Source organism: Neospora caninum, chromosome Ib (genome assembly GCF_000208865.1).
Source record: "Neospora caninum Liverpool complete genome, chromosome Ib".
In the NCBI taxonomy this organism is placed as follows: domain Eukaryota; phylum Apicomplexa; class Conoidasida; order Eucoccidiorida; family Sarcocystidae; genus Neospora; species Neospora caninum.
In genome coordinates this window covers 195,956-215,365 of record NC_018386.1, presented here as the reverse complement: position 1 = coordinate 215,365, position 19,410 = coordinate 195,956, and the positions used below count along the sequence as shown (strand labels likewise).

Below are 19,410 nucleotides of genomic sequence, written 5' to 3'. Positions count from 1 at the left end.
GCCCGAAATCTTGTGTGCCCTGATCGCTCCTTCCTGCTCCTGTCAGTGGTCGGAGTCTGACTTCTGCAGAGTGCGGCGCCTGTTTGAGATTGTTCTCAGATCCTCGCTCCGTTGTGTTTCTTGCTTGAGGAGTGAATCGCATCTTTCCAGAGAGGGCGACAGCTCGTGGTGTCTCGTTTGTCTTTGAAAAACCAGGCAGCTGAACTTTTCCGAAACTGGGGACGCCGCAAAATATACTCCGGGGATCGTAAAGAGAAACCCACTGCGTCTGGGAGTCGACCGTTCGCCGTGTCTGTCTTCTCGTCTTCGTCCTCTCGGGGACCTCACGCCTCCTGCTCAGAGGAAAGGAAGTCGAGACAGTTTTCTCGAAAATGTCGAAGGAGAGAATGGGAGAGACTCGGAAGGTCACCCTCGTGTCGCAGGAGGGCGATGAGTTTGATGTCGATATCGAGGTCGCCTCCATGAGTGCGCTGATCAAGACAATGGTGGAAGAGGGTAAGAAGAAGCGTGACACACACTCAAATTCGCTTCTCCCTTGTGTGAAAAACGTAGCGTATAACTGAGACCAACCCCTATATAAATATAGTTAGTTTATGCAGTTAGCATGCCATCTCATCTTCCTCTGTACATGTACATGAACTCGTGTGCGTACCTTCGTGTATGACGCATGCATTTGTTATACCGCGGGTCATCTGTATGTGATTTCACCTTCCTGTCCACCGAGATACATGAGTGTGTGTTGCGCGCATGAACGGCACACACATCTGAAGAAAGAATGCGATTTACCGCGGGGACACCCCGCCGCTGGAGCGAGAGGGGAAGAAGGGAGTGCCTGTTCGTGTCCCGGGAAAGGAGAATGCTTGAACGCAAAACGCGAACCAGAGGGAGGCGCAAACAGAGAGAGGGAGATGCACGGAGCGAGAGGGAGGGAGAAGGCGAGAGAGACAGAAAACCAGCGACAGTGAGACACTGAGAAGTCGGGGCTGGAGACGAGCCAATCCCCTCTGGTGCGGTCTGAGGCAATGCACGTTTCTTGCGAGCGTTGGGGGGACAGATAAGAGAAGGAGAGCATGCACTAGTTGGCTGTGGCGTAGACCACACGAACGGGAAAGTGCGTCTCCGGCGTACGGCCAGTCAGCGTCTCGTTCGCAGCTCTGTGCTCTGTGTGATTTGCAGACAGCGATTGCCAAGAGAGCATCCCTCTACCCAACGTGGAAACGTGCATTCTTAAGAAAATCATTGAATACTGTGAACATCACTACAACAATCCTCCCGAGGAAATCCCCAAGCCGCTGAAGTCGTCCAACCTTGCTGAAGTAAGACATTTCTGTATCTGTATCTACGTAAGCCTCGGCACATGTGCGCAATATATATATATATATATATATATATATGTATAAGTATAAGTATAAGTATACATCGAAATCTGCTGTATGGGTGTATACAAGCGTGTCGGCTACGATTACTCCTCGGTCATGTGCTTTGTCTTTATACCACTTCGAATACAAAACCCATAGCCCTCTCTTGCCTCAAGCGTGCGGGGGGATCTCACGTGTGTCCCTTCGCCCACTGGGTTCCTGTCTGTCCTCTGACCTGCATTTTCATAGGTCTCTTTGCATGCACCTATATATATATATATGTATGTATAAGTGCCTGCTTGCAAGTTAGTTTACGTGTTTGCAGGTGTCGACGCATGGATGTGTATACGCAGGCAGTGCATGCGTAACTGTACTAGTTGGGAAGAAAGGGTAGCCGGTGCTGTGGAGGCGACACGAACCGAGTCTTTTTTTCGCCGCTCCTTTGTGTGGGACCAGGTTGTCAGCGAATGGGACTTCCAGTTTATCAACGAAAACAGTGACCAGAAGATTCTGTTTGCCCTCATTCTGGCCGCGAACTACCTCAATATCAAACCCTTGCTGGATCTCAGCGTCGCGAAGGTGGCGACGATGATCAAGGCCAAGACACCGGAAGAAATCCGAAGAATTTTCAACATCGTCAACGACTTCACTCCCGAGGAGGAAGCTCAGGTTAGCGACGGAGCGGCAGGAAGACCCAGCAGATGCAGGCGAGGCAAGAAACCGAGCCGCAAAATAACAAGCAAACATGCGAGTTTTAGGTTTACCATGAAATCTATTTGGAAAGAGAGGCGCGATAGTACTGCCGACGCGAATCGAAAACGCGAAAGCCTGCATCGGCACAGACTCGGTTCGCCGGAGGACGCAGGGCGCCCCAACACATCGTTCTTGAGCTTCGGGCGAGAAAACGTAACATCCGTGTTCAACATCCGTACGTACGCAGTGTATGCTATGTATATGGAGCTGTATCTGCTTTCTCCCTTCAGGTGCGCGAGGAGAACAAGTGGTGCGAAGACGCGTGAGAGCGCATGTTCCGCACAGGTTGCGCGCGCGCCTTTCCAGCTACGAATCCTGAATTCTCTGGGCGCCGAGGGAACGCGGTTTCGTGCCTACGTATCTGTTCAGAGGACGTATGCATAAATGATGCCTATGCATGCTCCTGCAGTTAGAGGTAGCTCCACAGGGAGACGGACAGATGGACGTCCAAGAGTTAGAAGAGAGCACGTGAATATTTCTTCGTGAAAAAACGCTGGGCTGAGCGCATGCTCTTTTTTGGTTGCGTGACGGTGTCGACGACAGGTCGATACACTGCGGCTGAAGGCGCTCGTGAAGAAATCGTTCAAGCAAAAAGGTGCAACGTTTCTCTGTGTCGGACCCGCGTTTGTGGAATCGGCTGTGTTTTTCAACAGAAAGAGGGCTCTGGAGTTTCCCCGCGGGTGGATAAGACAAGGCAGTCTACTGTTTTTGTTAGCGTGAAAAGATCGCGAGAACTCCCCTCTTGCCTTCTCCCGTTGGCGTGAACGGCCACGACCTTGAGTTGAGGGAGAAATGCGTTAGGACGCTTCTTCAGTGTGCAGACAGTCAAGAACGCAGTCGACGAACCAGGCACGTCTCAGGTCCACGCAGGCCACGCCCGTGTGTGCATCGCGCGGGAATCGGTCCTCGAAAAAATTTCTCTGCTTCCCGCGAACCGTGACCGCTCTTCCACGAACGGAGAGCTCCTTTCTTCGGGGTCTCAGATTGGGTTCTCCACAGTGCACAGAAGGCGAGACGCGTCTTCTAAAGTCTGCCGCTGAGCGGCTACCGGAGAAGAGACACACACGCTTGTTGCCGCGCCGCCGCTATCTAGGTCTGCTGACTGACACCAACCGCAGATATCGCGGGGAAAGGCGTGACCCCGCGGCTGAGAGAATACATTGAGCAGTTTCGGTCCTGCTCGGCCGCTCAGACAGTCGAGAACGCCAGGACTTCGCCTGTGTTCCGGCTGATGTGAACAGCGTTCGCTCTCAACCTTCACTTTCGGTTATTCCGGTTCCAGATTCTCCCTTTCCGGACTCTGTGGAGCATCTGTGTCCAGCCAAAACGTAGGGCGGCTGCGGTCTCTACGGCTCTCTACTCGCATGCAGCTGTTTCGTTTTAGGGTTTCGTTTTAGCGACAAAACGCGCATTTCCAGGTGATCGACCCGCAACCCGTTTTGTGTGTTCGTCGCGGCAACTGGCGCTCTCCGCTCTAGAGCTTAACGAGTCCACGCGCTTCTGGAAAACTCTCCTCTTCTGCCTGCCTGCGGTCAGTGGCATCGCGAGGCGAATCTGCACGCCCCTCAGAGCAGAGGCAGACGCCCGAGCTTTCTCTGTGTCGCGGCGCTTTCACACCTTCGCTGTGGTGTGCAGGCAACTGCTGCGTTGCTATGCCGGTGCGAGTTTTCGCGGAAGTCTGAACAACTTCCCAATTGCGACTGCAAGAACGCTGAGCAAGACGGAACCAGTGTATATCGTGCTGGACGGATACGAAACAAAATGAGATACAAATGCAATTGACTAATAATGCCTCTATACCTTCAGGTAATTCCTCGCTCTCACTGTTACTACCAATTCACATATATATATATATATATATATATATATATATGTATATGCATGTAGATGCAGGTGACTGCAGTGTCGACGCCGTATCCCAGCGAGGCCGCTTACTGGGTCGGCCGTGGGAGTTCTTGAGTCTCGCTGTTGACTTCCTCCGCGCGGTTTCCGGTCGCTTCACGCCTGCGTGGCAGCTGCCGATCTGGCATCAACAGAAACCAAGCGCGTGCGATAGATTTCCCTTCCTTATTTTTATACCTGTGTAAGATGCCTTGTAGAGACAAGCCTTCCTGGGGAAGCATGCGCAGAAAAATCCTATATTTATACTCGCATTTGCCATGGTAATACGAAGAACCGGAAACACTTCACCCTCCGGCACCATACACATGTATCTACCGCATAGGTTTTATGCCAGTATTCGACCGAGACATATATATATATATATATATATTATACGTATATATACGTTTTCACATGTTTATACCGCCTATGTATGGATACACGTATTCGCCTATCTATATGTGCATGTATCGGCAAAGGCGTAATTATTTCCGACTAAACATCGAAGGGGGACGGATCTTACGGCATGGTTATGCAGAGCGGTTTGATCAGAGGGATACTCGAGGTAGATGTTTTGTCGCCTGGCAGCAACGCCTTGACCTCCGCTGCCGTCTGCCCCCAGCACTGTGCAAAGGGCGGCTTGTATTCTGGAGAAAAAAAAGAAAGGACCACCCAAATCATCGAACAGCGGAAGTAAAATGCAGACACGTCTACAGCCTCTGCACGCATTTGCATCTTTGGCCCTTCTAAACACTCGTATAGCTCTGAATCTGTACATATATATATATATATATATATATATATATTTAGGTATATTTGCATTTAGAGAGACATAAATGTGCTCCTCAAATGTGCAAATGGATGCCAGTCGTCAAGTACCTCTCTAACAGTCTGCTTCCACTCTGTCGATTTTACGTTTCTATTTGAGCGTTGTGTTTCTGAAAGAGGCTTTACCTCTCGGAGGTGACGGCATCAAAGTCTTCGTCAACAGAAGACAGCAACGCCTCCTGAGGTATGTCAAGAGATGCCGCAAATGCTGGCGTTCTTCGAATCCTGAAACACCCCAGCGACAAGCTGTAAAAAACCAACGGGTTCATTCACACACGCAACCGGAGTCTCGAAACAAAATGCGAAAAGAAGTCAGAGACTGGACAACCACGACATGCCCTACCCTCACCCCGTCCCCGCTTAGCAATACATACCTATACATACATATATGTATATATATATATATATATACGTATATTCATTTATAACGGCTGGAGGGGCTGTCGAGACCGTCGTTGACGTGTATGTCGAAGTCAGGCTTGGGAGAATGCATCACAAACCAGTTTTTCACATGTGTTGGAGGCAAGCGTGTCGTGGGTTTCTTTTCGGAAAGCCGGGAAAGCTGCCGGTATTGAGGACTTTGCTTACCGAATCCAAGTTCTATTGTGCTTTCGAACCATTTAAATGTAGGCAGAAAACATGTGAAACTATTATAATACAACCTATTAACGGTACTGCGCTGTGAACACGCAGCCCTCGTGGAATCGATTGGGCTCCTTTGCTACAGCTGTGCTTTGCACGTTTTGTTTCCTGAGGGCAGTCCCCGCAGAACGCCCCCGGCGTCTCCCCGTTGTTCCAGATTCAGACCCACGGCGCATTTTTTGCAAACTCGCCGGAGGCGAGTCGCCTTCGAGGCGTCGGCACTTCCGCGGAGCACTTGGCACAGATGCGGTCCTGGTGAGCTTGAGTTGCAAAGCTGCAGAGACACGCTCGCGCTCAAGCACACACAGATTTGGGCCCGAATGAACACCAGCGCTTTACTCGCCAGAATTCGGCGACTCGCGCGATCCGGCGCCGGACAGGCTCGGGGGGAGTCTCCCGTTTTCGCCACCTTACAGGACGTTCCCCGTCAACTCGGCTTTCGCCAGCTTCCAGTCCTCGAGGTTCTCGTCCCAGTGCAGGTGCTCTTCGATGGTCTACAGGGAGGCGGCAGAGACAGACCGAGGGCCCAGAACGTGCGAGAAAGCAACGGAGAAACAAACCGAACCTCCAGCAAAGCCGCGGAACCAAGACGATAAAGGGTATCCATTGCATTGGGTGGAGCGGCGAAGTTCCATACCACTAGATAGAGATATGTATATACATATTTATATGTAAAGAAATACATATATGTATATAAATATGTATATAAATATATGTATATGTATATATATATATATATGTATTCAGTGTCGTGCCCCTGGTTTGTTCGACATCAAAAAGACACAGGTCGGTACGTACCTATCAGATTACCCGTAACATAGGTCTACACAGGTAGCCGAAGTAGCCGGGACAGACGAATAAGGAGTCGATATGTAGGTATAGGTACGGGGAAAGGGAATTAGGTGGATGTACAGCATATTGTGGCTCTTGAGGCGCAGTCGCCGTGTTGACTCTGTTTTGGTCGAGATGGATGTTGAGGCGCAATGACGACCGACGCGCCGTTCGCTCACTCGAACTTACAGGGAGAGAGTCTTTCGGAACGAAGTGGTCAATGATTGAAGCCTGACGCTTCACCTCCCTCGTCATCTCGCGTATTGTGTCTAACAGGTCTTCGCGCTCTGCCTGGAACTCGTGTTGAAGATCCTCGATCTCCGCCATCGCCGTCTTAAAACTTCTCCACAGTTTCTCCAGCTTTTCTGTCAAACAGCTGATTTGTTCCTCGCGAGAATTAAACTTCTCTTCCAGGGTCAGGCGCTCCAGTTGCTGCCTCTCGAGATCCCGCTTCATCTGCAGCTCTAAACACATGCCACGAATCTCGAACCCAAGGCCGCCAGTTGCCGTGCAGAAAACAGAAACCGCCGGCGCGTCGAGGGCGGCCACGCACCGCCAGAAACGGAGGCGATGCAGCGTGCACCGTGATACTCATATATACATATACATATACATGTACATATATATATATGTATACATACAACGAAAGGCACAAACGAACATAAGAATACGTATACAAGTTTGCCGGTACATGCATGCATGTGCAGATAGAGACAGGCATAGATGCAAATGTGCACAAATCAGAACATCTTTTATGAATGCCTGTAGGGATAACTGTGCTTGGCAAATGAGCAAACTGGGCCCATGGGAAGCATCGTCAGCGTTCTGCGTTCTTTCAGCTTTTTTCTTGAATGGTCTCTGGATGCATTTTTGTTCATCATCGTGGTGGGACGCCACTTTTTGTCGCAGAAGGTTCTGGAGCCTTCTCCCCGCCGCTAACCTTTCTGTCTCTGTTCCGCCAACTCGCGCTGCGTTTGCCGGAGCTCTTGCTCCTGCTGAACGGCATGTTGCATCACCTGACTTCCTTCGAGGATCTTCCCCTCCATCGCCTTTAGTCGCGCGATGAGCTCTTCTTGGCGCTGGAAATAGAAGCGCATTTTCGTATGGCCAGACAAACGCCTACGCCTTTATGCCTCAGCCAGAGTGATACACCCGCACGTCTTCCCCTGAGTGAATCAACATGCCCACGTGTGCAGGTGCCCGCGCATACAGCCTGTGTCTGCGCATTACGAAGCACTTGGCACATCCACGCGCAAAAAATAGCACATGCATACTTTAGTGTGCCTATTTGCGCTGAAGCTGGCGGTGTGTGATCGCGGCACGACCGAGACGTATCCGCATTCGCAAAAAAAGATGAAAATGTGGAGATACACGTCGTGCAGTGCGACGTAACGTTCAACAGACGTGAAGGCGGAGGATTTTCCTTTTCTTGGCTTCGGCCGTGCGGGCGCGCGACAGGGGATCAGTCACCACGTGCCTGTCTTTGCGCCTCTTGCTCCCGTTTACGGGCCTCGAGCTCTTCCATCAAGGACGCCTTCTCCTCTTCAGCGATATTCCTCGCCGCTTCGATTTCCTGTTCGCATGACAGCGAGAAACAGGCGAATGCTGAAAAACCATCGCCGGCGCAAGCAGCGAGACGGCCCGCCTGTATACGAGCTTTGGGTCTGAGTCATACACAACCCTTCTTTGCTGATCGCGGCACGTCTCCTGTTTGTACAGAAGGGGTTATACACGACAAACGTACCGTCGTGCATTCACGTATACCTCCTTCAGCACGTTATATATGCAGGGAGGGTACGCTGGAGAAGGTGGTTTCTCCTCATGCATGCGAACCAAGTGACAGACACAGGAGCAATTACACAAATATGCATATATATGCATATATATATATATATATAGTATACGTGTAGATAAAAAAAACGCAGCAGGAGATGCATTCATATAAAAACGTCCAGGTGTCTACCTTGTTCAGATGAACGAATACATCTGCACAAGTAGAGATGACTGCGCATAGTCACATAGAAACGGTACAGGTCCGGTCGTCAGACGTTCGTCCTTTCTCCATCTCCCCACGGCGTCCGCGCCCTTAAAGTAGCCGCGCGTGCAATTGGTGTGCAGATGAATTGTCATGTGTGTGATCACATACATCTATGGTTACCACCCGTTTGTGTTTCTGTTCTTTGTCGCACCTTTTTCTCCCGTTCAAAGTCTTCATACATGAGTCTCTTCTCTTCCTGAAGCGCCAGCTCGAGGCGACGCACGTCTTCATCTGCTGGAGGCCCAGGGACGACCTTCTCCACGACTCGCTCTACGAGGACTTCCTTCTCGACTGGCACCACGACTTCCTTCTCCACCTCTACCACGACCTGTTTTTCTACCTCGATGACTTTCTCGACTTGACGAGGCAACGCTGGTGACACAAAAGACAGTCGAACAGCCGCCGACACGCATTTACACTTGATCAGGCACGGCGTCCGGTGTACGCACACATATATCTAGGTACTGAGACAGGTAGAGCTACATGTGTGGCTCTGTAGCCTTCCACCGGGACCTCGCGTGCGTTCCTCAACATCGCCGGCTCTTCTACGCGTTCGCGAAGACGACATACTCGCGGAAACCGCAACGAAGAAAAGTGAGAGACTATACAGGCCATATATATATATATATATATATATATATTCACTTTTTGGCGTGCATGCGTATGTGGACATATATTTCACGGTGGCCGCTCATCTGCGTCTAGCTGTACACTTGGTAGGCGCCAAACTTCGATCCTTTTCGTACTCGCAGCATATGCAAGTTCGGCTTTCAGCTTCGCAATTTCTTCTTGGAAGGCTCGGATCATCGCGTCTTTGGGGTCACTGTTGATTCGCGGTTTGTTGCGGATGTTCTTGGCGCGGTGTGCATATCGGAGCGTGCTCAAAGTTTCTTCGTAGTTGGAGCCAGAAGGCCCGATATTGGCGATCATCGCCGTTCGTGTGTTGCCGCCTAGGGAGTCCTGTGGACGAATAGCAAACGTGAAGCCTCCAGGCTCTTCTGTCCGCGCCTACGGAGATGCACACCGCTACTTCTGCGCCTCTACACAGTCGCTTCATTCATCGCTTGCGTCTATCTGCAAACACGCGGTTACCGGCACGCGCTGCCGCAGAAATATCGTCGATCGAGTAAATGCGAGGTGGGTTGAGAACGCCTGGAGGGGCAGTGGGTTCCCTCTCTGCCAGTGAAAATCGTGGAAACGCATTCAACAGAAATAGACGGTTCCGCTCGAGGATTCTGATTCCAGGACTACCTGTCGTTTGGCAACGATTCCGGCTTCCAGCTTTCAGCAAAAATGCACACATCCCTCAATGCCATGTACGAATCCATAGGTGTATGACGACTCTGTGTGGCTCAACAGGTGTGGAGAGATGTCCCAGCAGAGAACCCTGAATGAGCGCAAAGGAAGATTGCGGCGCCAAGCGTCAGTCTCTGTGGGTTTCGGGGTTTGGCCAAGTGGGATTTCAGCCAACCTGAAGAAGCCTTGTCAGTTTCGAGTCGCGATAAGGAACGAAGCTCGTCCGGGACTCTACGAGAGCAGAGATCACATTCCCTAGCGCACTCAGCGACAAGTTGATTTTCGCCGCCTCTTTGAAAGTGCTTCCGGTCGTCCCCGCCTTCGCTTGCCTGAACCACGGTCGACAAACCCTAGGAAGCGATCCACGGCGCAAGGAGAAACGGCGAGACAGCGCCGTCTCTTGCGCTGTCTACATGCTGCCTCACGAGAAAGGAACTAACACAAACGGGCGCGGCGCCTCGTCTGCGGAGGCTGGGCCAGAGCGAGAACGAAAAGGATCGAAGAATCGACAAAAATCCAGACGCGCGAACGTGCTTTCAAGGGAGGATATGAGAACCAAACAGAGAGAGAGACAAGACACAGAGATTGCGTCGAAATTCATATGCAACACGATACAACAACATGCTAGGCTGATAAAGAGGCGATTGCGTGGATACAGACGTCTCGTGCTATGAATAAGTATGCCTCCGCAGATACACCCTTGTGGATACTCTGGCAGGTAGGCTGTTTCTCCGCAGACACTGCATGACTACACATAGGGGAGGCACCGGGCTGTCCTTCACTCGCCAGGAGTTGTCTCCTCACCTTTCGGACCCCGCAAGGTCGACGAGGTTGAGTTTTCCAATGCGAATTTGGTTCTCCTGGCCGTCGACGATTTCGCAAGACTCAATTGTCACCGTGAAGATCGAGTGGGATCTGAACGACGGGGAAGAACGCTTTCGCTTTCAATAGGGTTTCCCTCCGAGAGTGCGCAGACAAAGTCGAGGACCGAGTTCGCCCGTTCCGTTTGTATTCCCCCGACACATCTTTTTGGAAAGCAATGTTGCTTCGCGCCTTGTCTTGCTTACACTTGCGCTCTACACGGACACATACGGCCTCGCTGGAAAACGCAGCTGACTGTGACCGAAGCTGCGGGCACCTAGGATACTGAATATGACTCCAACTAAGAACAGAGGTTCAGACTGTAGAGCGTCACTGAGCAGGTTTCTGATAGCTGTCCGCATTTCCCAGGTTTTGTGCAGACACGGCTGTCCCCCAACGTAGATTTATCGTGGATTGGTGTCGTGATGGAGCTTTGCCCATGGACCTCTGAAGGCCAACTGATCTCAGCCACTGGCGAAGTTCTGCACGGCACCACAAACGCGCTTCTCACGACACCATAGAGAAAATAGAAAGGCAGGTGGGGCGGTGAAAGAACGAACTCTTCACAGACGTGGCCGGTACATGCATTTCTTCACAGCTACAAAGGAGGAGACCGCGAGCTGAAGATGCGCTCAAGTGCGCCTCTCTCTAAATACGTATATGGATATGCATCCCGCCCGTGTTTATGTGTGTTTTCTCTCGAATAGAACAGACCGTTGCTTGCGCGCTAACAAACGTCGGGTGCGACTTACCTCACCTGCTGGACACGACGTTCATCAGAGTCGCCCCGACCTTTCTGTTTCTCTGTCCTGCAAGCTGAGGTCAAGGTGACCCCCAAAGCAGGATGCACAAACGAAGGGACATGTTTACACCCGTAGGAATAGACGCGCATAGAAGGAATAAAACGCGCCAGGAAGTACATAGACAGCCACGTGCAAATTGTACATAACTGTGTCCAAGACGCCCTTCTGACTGAGACGAACGAGAGTGACGCTCACTAATGGTTGTGCTGAGAAGAATCTCTCTGCCTAGCGCTAGGCCATTCCTTCCCTTTTGAGGTTATCACGGATCCGGGCTTCCGCTAGAGAAAACCTCCCGTCTTCGGTTGTCTTGCATCCGTTTCTGTATCTCACTCTGCGGTTTGCCTTCGCTGGGAGCGCGGCCGTTGTCTCCTAGCAGCCTACCATGGCTTCTTGCAGTTCTTCAACGCCCTTCACCACGAAGCTGGAGAGACCTTTAACATACACGCCGCTCCCTGGATGGTCTTTCAGCTCCAAGCGGCCTTTTGGGTTCTTCGCCAGCAAGTCGCGAATCTGTACATTTGCAGGAAGCGCACGGAGAAGAAGGGAAGGTTTTGTCGCCGCATTAAGGAACGCCACACCAGACTGGCGCAGACAGGCGCACACGGGATAGCTGCCTCTTTTTCTTTGAATGTCTCCAGACTCTGGCGACGCCGTTCGCTCCTGCAGTTGCCTTTGCTAGCCGATGAATCTGGTCCTCCACATTTTTGAGCGGCAGGAAAGACTCATATTCAGGCACTCGTGCGTGTGCGCTACATACCATCTTGATAACCGGTTTGGTGAACAGGTTCTTTTTGAAACACGAAACTATATGCGCGGGCTATGGTCCCCACGGAAAAAGGACATGCAGGCAAATACATCTACGCAGAGCCATTAGTGGTAAGTGTAGTGCACACTGCAGACTAAGTCCTGGACCTGTCCCTTGTGTGAGGATGTGTACAGGCATAAACGGGCTCCTGTGGCGATCCATATATCTGAGTACATCACCCGAAAGGATATTCGCACTCTGCGTAACAAGCGCAGAAAGAAAGACCTCCGCAGGCTACGCGAATTTCGGCCGCGCTTGAAATCCGGTGTCTGCCAAAACTGTCCGCATGAGCACTGACCTCCTCGTTGTAGATTTCCAGGAATGACGCTTGCACCAGATATCTCTGCAGCCACATCGCAGGATGTGTGGACGCTCAGTTAAAACAGAGCAATTGACGGACACAGCCCTCTGCTTGGACGCGCCCCTGTTTTCACGTGATACGCGTGTGTGCGCGCTTTCGACAGAACTGACCCAAGGGCGCCTACAACCAAAGTGAGTTCGTATACTCTATTATACCTCGGGTTCGCAGAGATTAGGAGAAAACACTCTTTCGCGCGGCGCTCTTCCGAAGCCGCTCACCTTTCCCGACGAGCATCCGACTTTGCTGAAAATGTGTTCAAAGGACCGTGGAATGATGCCCTTGCCGACGTAGCAGGTTTCGGATCCCACCATCGTGTGCGTCTTCCCCGTGCCCGTCTGGCCATACGCAAAAATGGTTCCTGGAGAGCGCGCAGTTGAAGTTCGGCACAAGACACTCGAGCGCCCACGACATGCCGATGCGTGGACCACCGAGCTTGCTCCACACCTGGTAAGTGCGCGATTGCGTCTCCGGTGCTGTTTCCTGTCTCCGCAACCCGCTTCCGAGTGTTGAGTCCTCATTTAGGGTTTGCTACACTCAACGCACCGCCGGGCGGAACTGCGCCTGGGCCGAGACGCGTATGGAAAGCAAGGTGGCGAAGGCTCCTCCAAGAGAGTTTAGCGAGGCATCACTCGTGCGACAAGAAACATGACGAGCAAATACATATACGGGTGCATACGCTAATCCACGTGAGCTCTCCGCCTTCTCCGGTCACCTTGAAACGGAATACCCTTCCAGGAAAGCGCAGCGTTTGACGCTTTTTCCCCACTGCCGGAGATAGAGTCGATTTGTAGAACACGCCAAGGGCAATCAGCGCGTAGCGACAACTGCGTTCCGCAGTTCCTTTGAGTCTGTGGATCAGGGTAGAGGACCAGCGTTCGCAGCGGTTTCGCCGACTGCCGACTTACCATTATACCCTTCCATGACGCTCTCCACAATGCTGACAGCTGTTTCATCGTATATTTGCTTCTGTTCAGCACTGCAACGTTCAGAAAGTTCCAAGGCATAAGAGAGGTAAGCAACACTGTGTGCGTATGCATGTAGACATACACTGGAGATCAATCTTGATGCGCAGATTGGTTCACGTTTCCATGCATAGATCAGTGTACAATTGGTGCTGCAACTGGATCGCGGGCTCTGTATTCAACATGAAGGTCAGTCTCTACGTGACCGTGTGTGAGTCGTAAGAAAAGAAGCAACACTTTTTAGAGGACTGACTGGAAACAAACACGGGAAACTACCTTCACAGAACCGTCAAACTAGGTGTCCAGAGCTCTCTGCCGCGCAGCTTCAAGCTGGCCCTCAAAGATATGCCGACCGCGCTTAGGCACGTGTGTTCGCGGTGCATCGAACAAACTGAAGATGACCAAAACAACTCGTTTCTGCGTTTGCCGTGTCCGCACTGAGATACTGCAGAAAACGAACTTTCAGTTCAGAAGACATCCAAAGACAGCTGAGGTCAAAGGACGACGGGAACGTGCGAGGCGAACACCGGTGCTGCTGGTGGTCCGGTAGCGTGGGTGTCTTTTGGTGAAGTGGGACTCCAGCGGCAATGCGGAGCGGCGGCAATCATATTTCTAGTGCAGACATACGTCCAGGAGTAGGCGGCGTCAAAAGTGAATTTCTTTTCTGCTCCACATGACCTGCCATCAGTGGGCTTCCATAAAGTGACTGTCGCTGAAGGCGAGTCGACGTGGACCACAACGTCGCTGCTTTCAGCTTGCTCTTTCGCGTTCAGAGGACGGCATCTGAGAACAGGCGCGTCACACAGGAAAACCGGAGACCCTCTACGCTCTATGCGAACAGACAGCGCCGTCGATCTTGAAATGTGGCGTAATACAATTTGGACTTTCAAGGCCAGAGGTCCTTTTCTGAATCGGTAACGAGTTGTGCTGCCGGTATTTTTCGGGGTCCATCGACGCCTGCCTGCTGACTTTCAGATACCTGTCTAAGAGGGAGACTCGGAGGGAGTATGAAATCAACATTTTGTCAGCAAATAAGAAAGCTAGACGATTCGTAGTCCCCATGATAGTTAATCTTCTCTCCAGCGGTTTTTCGGATGGTATCAGGGAAAGATAAAACGAATGACGGCACTCCAGATGCTGCATCGGTTAACGCATATTTCCAAGCAGATGCGGAGGGTGAAGCAGAACTTGTATTCACAGTGGTTGCCCGACTGAAAGGACTAAATATCAGTTTCGTTATCCTACGGTAGAAGGAACCGTGTCTTATGCGTAGGAAGAGATATACCAACTTGGTGAGGAAAACACACCCTCAGACAACAACCGACAGACAAATATTGATGCCAAGACTCATCCCCAATTTGTTGTTTCAGGACATCCTGCCCATGTCTTTTGACTACCTTATTATGACTCGCACTCTCTCGGCTGCCTTTTTTTCGCTTCCTTTGTTGCTCGCACTTTGTATACGGTTGGGTGCCCCATCCAATGTCATAAAGTCGGCGACCCTCATGGTGGCTCCAGCATCCGGCAGTGCTCAAATCTGGAATCTTTTAAAAGATGGATACTGAGCTTAATTTTAGACCTGCTTTCTCTCGGCTCAATCTATGGTGGCCTTGACATGGGTACCAAGAAGAGGCTTGCCAGCGAAAAAACTCACAGACATCAAGAGACTCTAGAACGGCTGGAGAAAAGGATTTCACCGGGAACAAATTGTCACGCATTCAGAACCCGCAAGAACGGCTTCCAGCAGGAATTTCGCGAAACATACGAGTTGAGGAAACATTCAGAGTTTGCGCAGGAAACCGAGGTATATCAAGGAAGCAGAGGTCCTCAGGAGTCACGCCAGACGATCAGTTACCTCGTAAGGACAAACGACACGACTATTGTAGCTGCCACGGTGGAGCTGAACAGTGGGCGTACACTAAAATACCAGAACACACCAGACGCAGATCGTGCAAAAATAACCCGTGGAGTTATGAAAAGATCATCACTGAAGGGGCCTTCAAAATTATTTGTCCATTTCCATAGGACTGTTGCCGAGAAAAACACGACCCCCGACTCGAGCACAAATCCTTGCGGCAACTGAAAACAGAAAGTCTGGTGTAGCAGGACGGGACGGTGGGAAGCTGCATAAACGTTGCGAATCTAAAACAACAACCTACTCCAAGAGCTGAGAGAGACGCGTGCAGAGTTCAGCAATAGTAAGCTCTCAACTTCTGTGTAAGGCAATTGCTTGGGTGGCCGAGACGGTAGGATCGTGACTGCATTACTGCCATAAACGCGGATCAAGACTGTAGATGCGAAAGTGGAGGGTTGTGTGGAGCAGACTGGCCTATCTGCTTAAGGTTAACACGGCTTCTCAGCCTGGCAGAAGACGGGAAATACATGCCTTTGCTCAACTGTCGTTTAAGAAAAAGCACTCAGTTCGAAAAGTTCGTTTCGTTCTTACTTCTTGCCCCATGCCCCGCGGCACCGGACAGACTTCGTATATTCCGGGCACACGAGAGAACAACGGAAACTTCTTTACAGCAAATGCGTGAGTTGTGGTAGGGAAACACAACGGAAAAAACCGGGGAGGACCCTGAGAATTGCGGATTATATCTTTATCTGGATTGACAAGTGCACAAAAGGGTAATAGTGTGAGAATCGGAACGCTGATAGGTGGTCGCCTTATAGAGAGCTCATCCTCCGGACGTTGATGGCATTTTGTTCTGCGTTGTTGAGAACAACGCGGACGCCACACAAACGCTTGCCGTTTATTTTGCGTAGTGCGAATTCTACCGATACGTAGAGGTTTCAGAATGAGTGGCGGCAAATGTGAATTTTTCACTCGAGTTGCTTCCTTATGATGGATGACGACACAAATTCTCCTTTATAGATCGTTTGACTAGACCCCCCTCCCTCAGGCAAAAAATTGGGTATGCCGAGGCCTTAGTGAAGTGGCGAAAAGTTTGTACACTCTTCCGTTGTTGGGAGCGAGATTTACAGCCCTCATGAAACTAAAGTATGCCGACATGGTTGAGCAGTCCGTCGCACAACGCAGCACTGCTTTTGGAGCGGACCAGGATTACAAGTACGCGTAGTGCACCAGCAGGCAGTATGACCCAGTGATCAGGAGACCTCATTGCGAGCGCGCGGTATTGCGGTTCCCTCCTGGTGCACCATTAAAACAAGAAGAACCGCACAACATGGTCGCACTTGATTCGTACACAGTAGAAGACCAGTGCTTTCTAACAATTTTGTCGTTACCGTCTTCTCTCCTACAAGCTACAGCCCTGTGTCACTCCTATCGTGTCTTAATCTCGATGCCTTCGACCACACCTTCCTGGGTCTATCATTACACCGGCCCCAGGAGCTGTCCGGCATCGTATATTCGTTTTCCCCAGCAGTACCTCATTTGTCGGATTGACGTCGGATTTTGTCGGATTGACGTCGGGTAGACTTCTACACCGCGAGCGGATTGACCCAGTCTACTAGCAGCAAGTCTCAGTCTAAATGATGCGCCGACACAAGAGAAATAATCTTACCTTCCATGGTGCATGCGTCACTCGACGCCCGCCATGCAGAGTTGTTTCCAGCATACGATAGAGAGTGTATGATACAGGCCTCCAGAGGTAATTAGTGATGCACATAGTTCTCAGCTGCAATCGGCGCTGTACCATCTCCTTAGCAATTGCCAACTCCCACATCGTCCTGCAAGGAATAAACTGCCAAGCGAGAGGCGGCCAGAGGGCGGGGCCTTTTAAGACGGGTGCTACAAGCTCGACGTATACGGCATGCTGTTGTGGTAGCCTTACGGATATCAAAATGTACGTACGATTCAGTAGATAATGTCGAGCGACACAGACAGCCATCGACGCCAGGAAATTGGGTTGACTTGTCTCCTGTTCAGACGCCGGAATCCTCGGCTTCCCGTAGGATAAATCCTGTTGGTAGCAAGCCGCGTCTTGCAAATGCGCTGTGGTTTTTATCCTATTGTGTTTTCTCGTCGCTTTGGCTCGGTCCTGTAGGCGCGTGCTGACTCGTTTGCTTGCTTTCATTTTCTTTTGTGTTTGGAATGCTGAGTTCTACACGTTCCTTGAAGGGCACTGTATGCAGGCAGGACTAGCTTTTTCTAACGGCCGCCTTCACCGACCGCTGTGTAATGCAGACGGTTACACAACCTGTGCCGCTAACGTAGAGAATCAGATGCTGCCTATGTGGTATCTGCGGTTCGTGATTGGTTCAGAAAAGCGGCCGGTGACTGTCAAATGGGGCACTCAAGCGGGCTGGTGTTTAAAAGGATGACAAGAATGACGGGACACCATGAAGAGCAGGCGCTAACGCACTGTTCGGCAATAGTTGCTCGCGACGCCACATAGCGCGGCGGCGTCTTCCGAGGTTGGGTGGGTCGCTTTGTTTCTGCCAGGCGTCAACATGGGGCCAGCGTTCTCAAACGAAAAACAGATTTATGAGAAAGCCCGCATTCACACAGACACAAGTTCCTTCTCCTCTTGTTTGTGGAGACGGAGCGAAGTACATCGATGCAGACCATACGGTTTTAAAAAGCAAACGGACTATAACACAAAACATGAAAAGGCCAGTTTTTCTCCATGTGTAGGAACAATGGGGGAAACTGGTGATATGACACATCGGGTCACACACGGAGGTCGACGGAGGACGCCTTCTCGAGAAAGAGTGGGAGACGGGGCTGAGTGCGGAGTCTCGTTCAACTTGGTGGTCTTGCCGCACGACATGGCTGACGACAGGGGAGACCGTCTCGAGGCCGCTCCGCCAGTGGTACTGACGGAGAGACCTCGTGACTGTAGTTGAAAAAATCAGGGAGGTCGAGGGAGGACGTCGCCTCGCGAAAGAGTGGAACACGGGGTTGAGTGCGGAGTCTACTTGGTGGGCTTGCCGCACGACATGGATGACGACAGGGGAGACAGTCTCGAGGCCGCTCCGCCAGTGGTACTGACGGAGAGACCTCGTGACTGTAGTTGAAAAAATCAGGGAGGTCGAGGGAGGACGCCTTCTCGAGAAAGAGTGGAAGACGGGGCTGAGTGCGGAGTCTCGTTCAACTTGGTGGTCTTGCCGCACGACATGGCTGACGACAGGGGAGACAGTCTCGAGGCCGCTCCGCCAGTGGTACTGACGGAGACACCTCGCGACCGTAGTTGAAAAAGTCAGGGAGGTCGAGGGAGGACGTCGCCTCGCGAATGAGTGGAACACGGGGTTGAGTGCGGAGTCTACTTGGTGGTCTTGCCGCACGACATGGCTGACGACAGGGGAGACAGTCTCGAGGCCGCTCCGCCAGTGGTACTGACGGAGACACCTCGCGACTGTAGTTGAAAAAATCAGGGAGGTCGAGGGAGGACGCCTTCTCGAGAAAGAGTGGAAGACGGGGCTGAGTGCGGAGTCTCGTTCAACTTGGTGGTCTTGCCGCACGACATGGCTGACGACAGGGGAGACAGTCTCGAGGCCGCTCCGCCAGTGGTACTGACGGAGACACCTCGCGACCGTAGTTGAAAAAATCAGGGAGGTCGAGGGAGGACGTCGCCTCGCGAAAGAGTGGAACACGGGGTTGAGTGCGGAGTCTACTTGGTGGTCTTGCCGCACGACATGGATGACGACAGGGGAGACAGTCTCGAGGCCGCTCCGCCAGTGGTACTGACGGAGACACCTCGCGACCGTAGTTGAAAAAGTCAGGGAGGTCGAGGGAGGACGTCGCCTCGCGAAAGAGTGGAACACGGGGTTGAGTGCGGAGTCTACTTGGTGGTCTTGCCGCACGACATGGCTGACGACAGGGGAGACAGTCTCGAGGCCGCTCCGCCAGTGGTACTGACGGAGAGACCTCGCGACTGTAGTTGAAAAATTCAGGGAGGTCGAGGGAGGACGCCTTCTCGAGAAAGAGTGGAAGACGGGGCTGAGTGCGGAGTCTCGTTCAACTTGGTGGTCTTGCCGCACGACTGAGGGAGCCCGAGCTGCTCTATGAAAATGCGAACGCTTAGACCA

General features: G+C 51.7%; 2 protein-coding genes across 2 annotated transcripts; one reads left to right on the top strand and one right to left on the bottom strand.

Moving 5' to 3' along the window:
* Positions 1-371: 371 nt before the first annotated feature.
* Positions 372-2,377, top strand: NCLIV_002630 (protein F46A9.4, confirmed by transcript evidence, related; the record flags this gene model as incomplete). Its single annotated transcript, XM_003879761.1, has 4 exons — positions 372-495; positions 1,177-1,316; positions 1,815-2,027; positions 2,342-2,377. 4 exons carry the CDS (start codon positions 372-374, stop codon positions 2,375-2,377), a joined length of 513 nt encoding a protein of 170 aa, XP_003879810.1.
* Positions 2,378-3,090: 713 nt separating this feature from the next.
* Positions 3,091-14,439, bottom strand: NCLIV_002620 (kinesin-ii motor protein, related; the record flags this gene model as incomplete). The annotated part of the gene is made up of 17 exons (XM_003879760.1): positions 3,091-3,213; positions 4,516-4,639; positions 4,947-5,045; positions 5,877-5,956; positions 6,483-6,757; positions 7,234-7,372; positions 8,483-8,703; positions 9,078-9,291; positions 9,803-9,956; positions 10,432-10,542; positions 11,246-11,304; positions 11,673-11,801; positions 12,395-12,439; positions 12,676-12,815; positions 13,363-13,433; positions 14,098-14,202; positions 14,399-14,439. The coding sequence occupies 17 exons, from the start codon at positions 14,437-14,439 to the stop codon at positions 3,091-3,093; spliced, it is 2,130 nt and encodes a 709-aa protein (XP_003879809.1).
* Between the last annotated feature and the right edge of the window lie 4,971 nt (positions 14,440-19,410).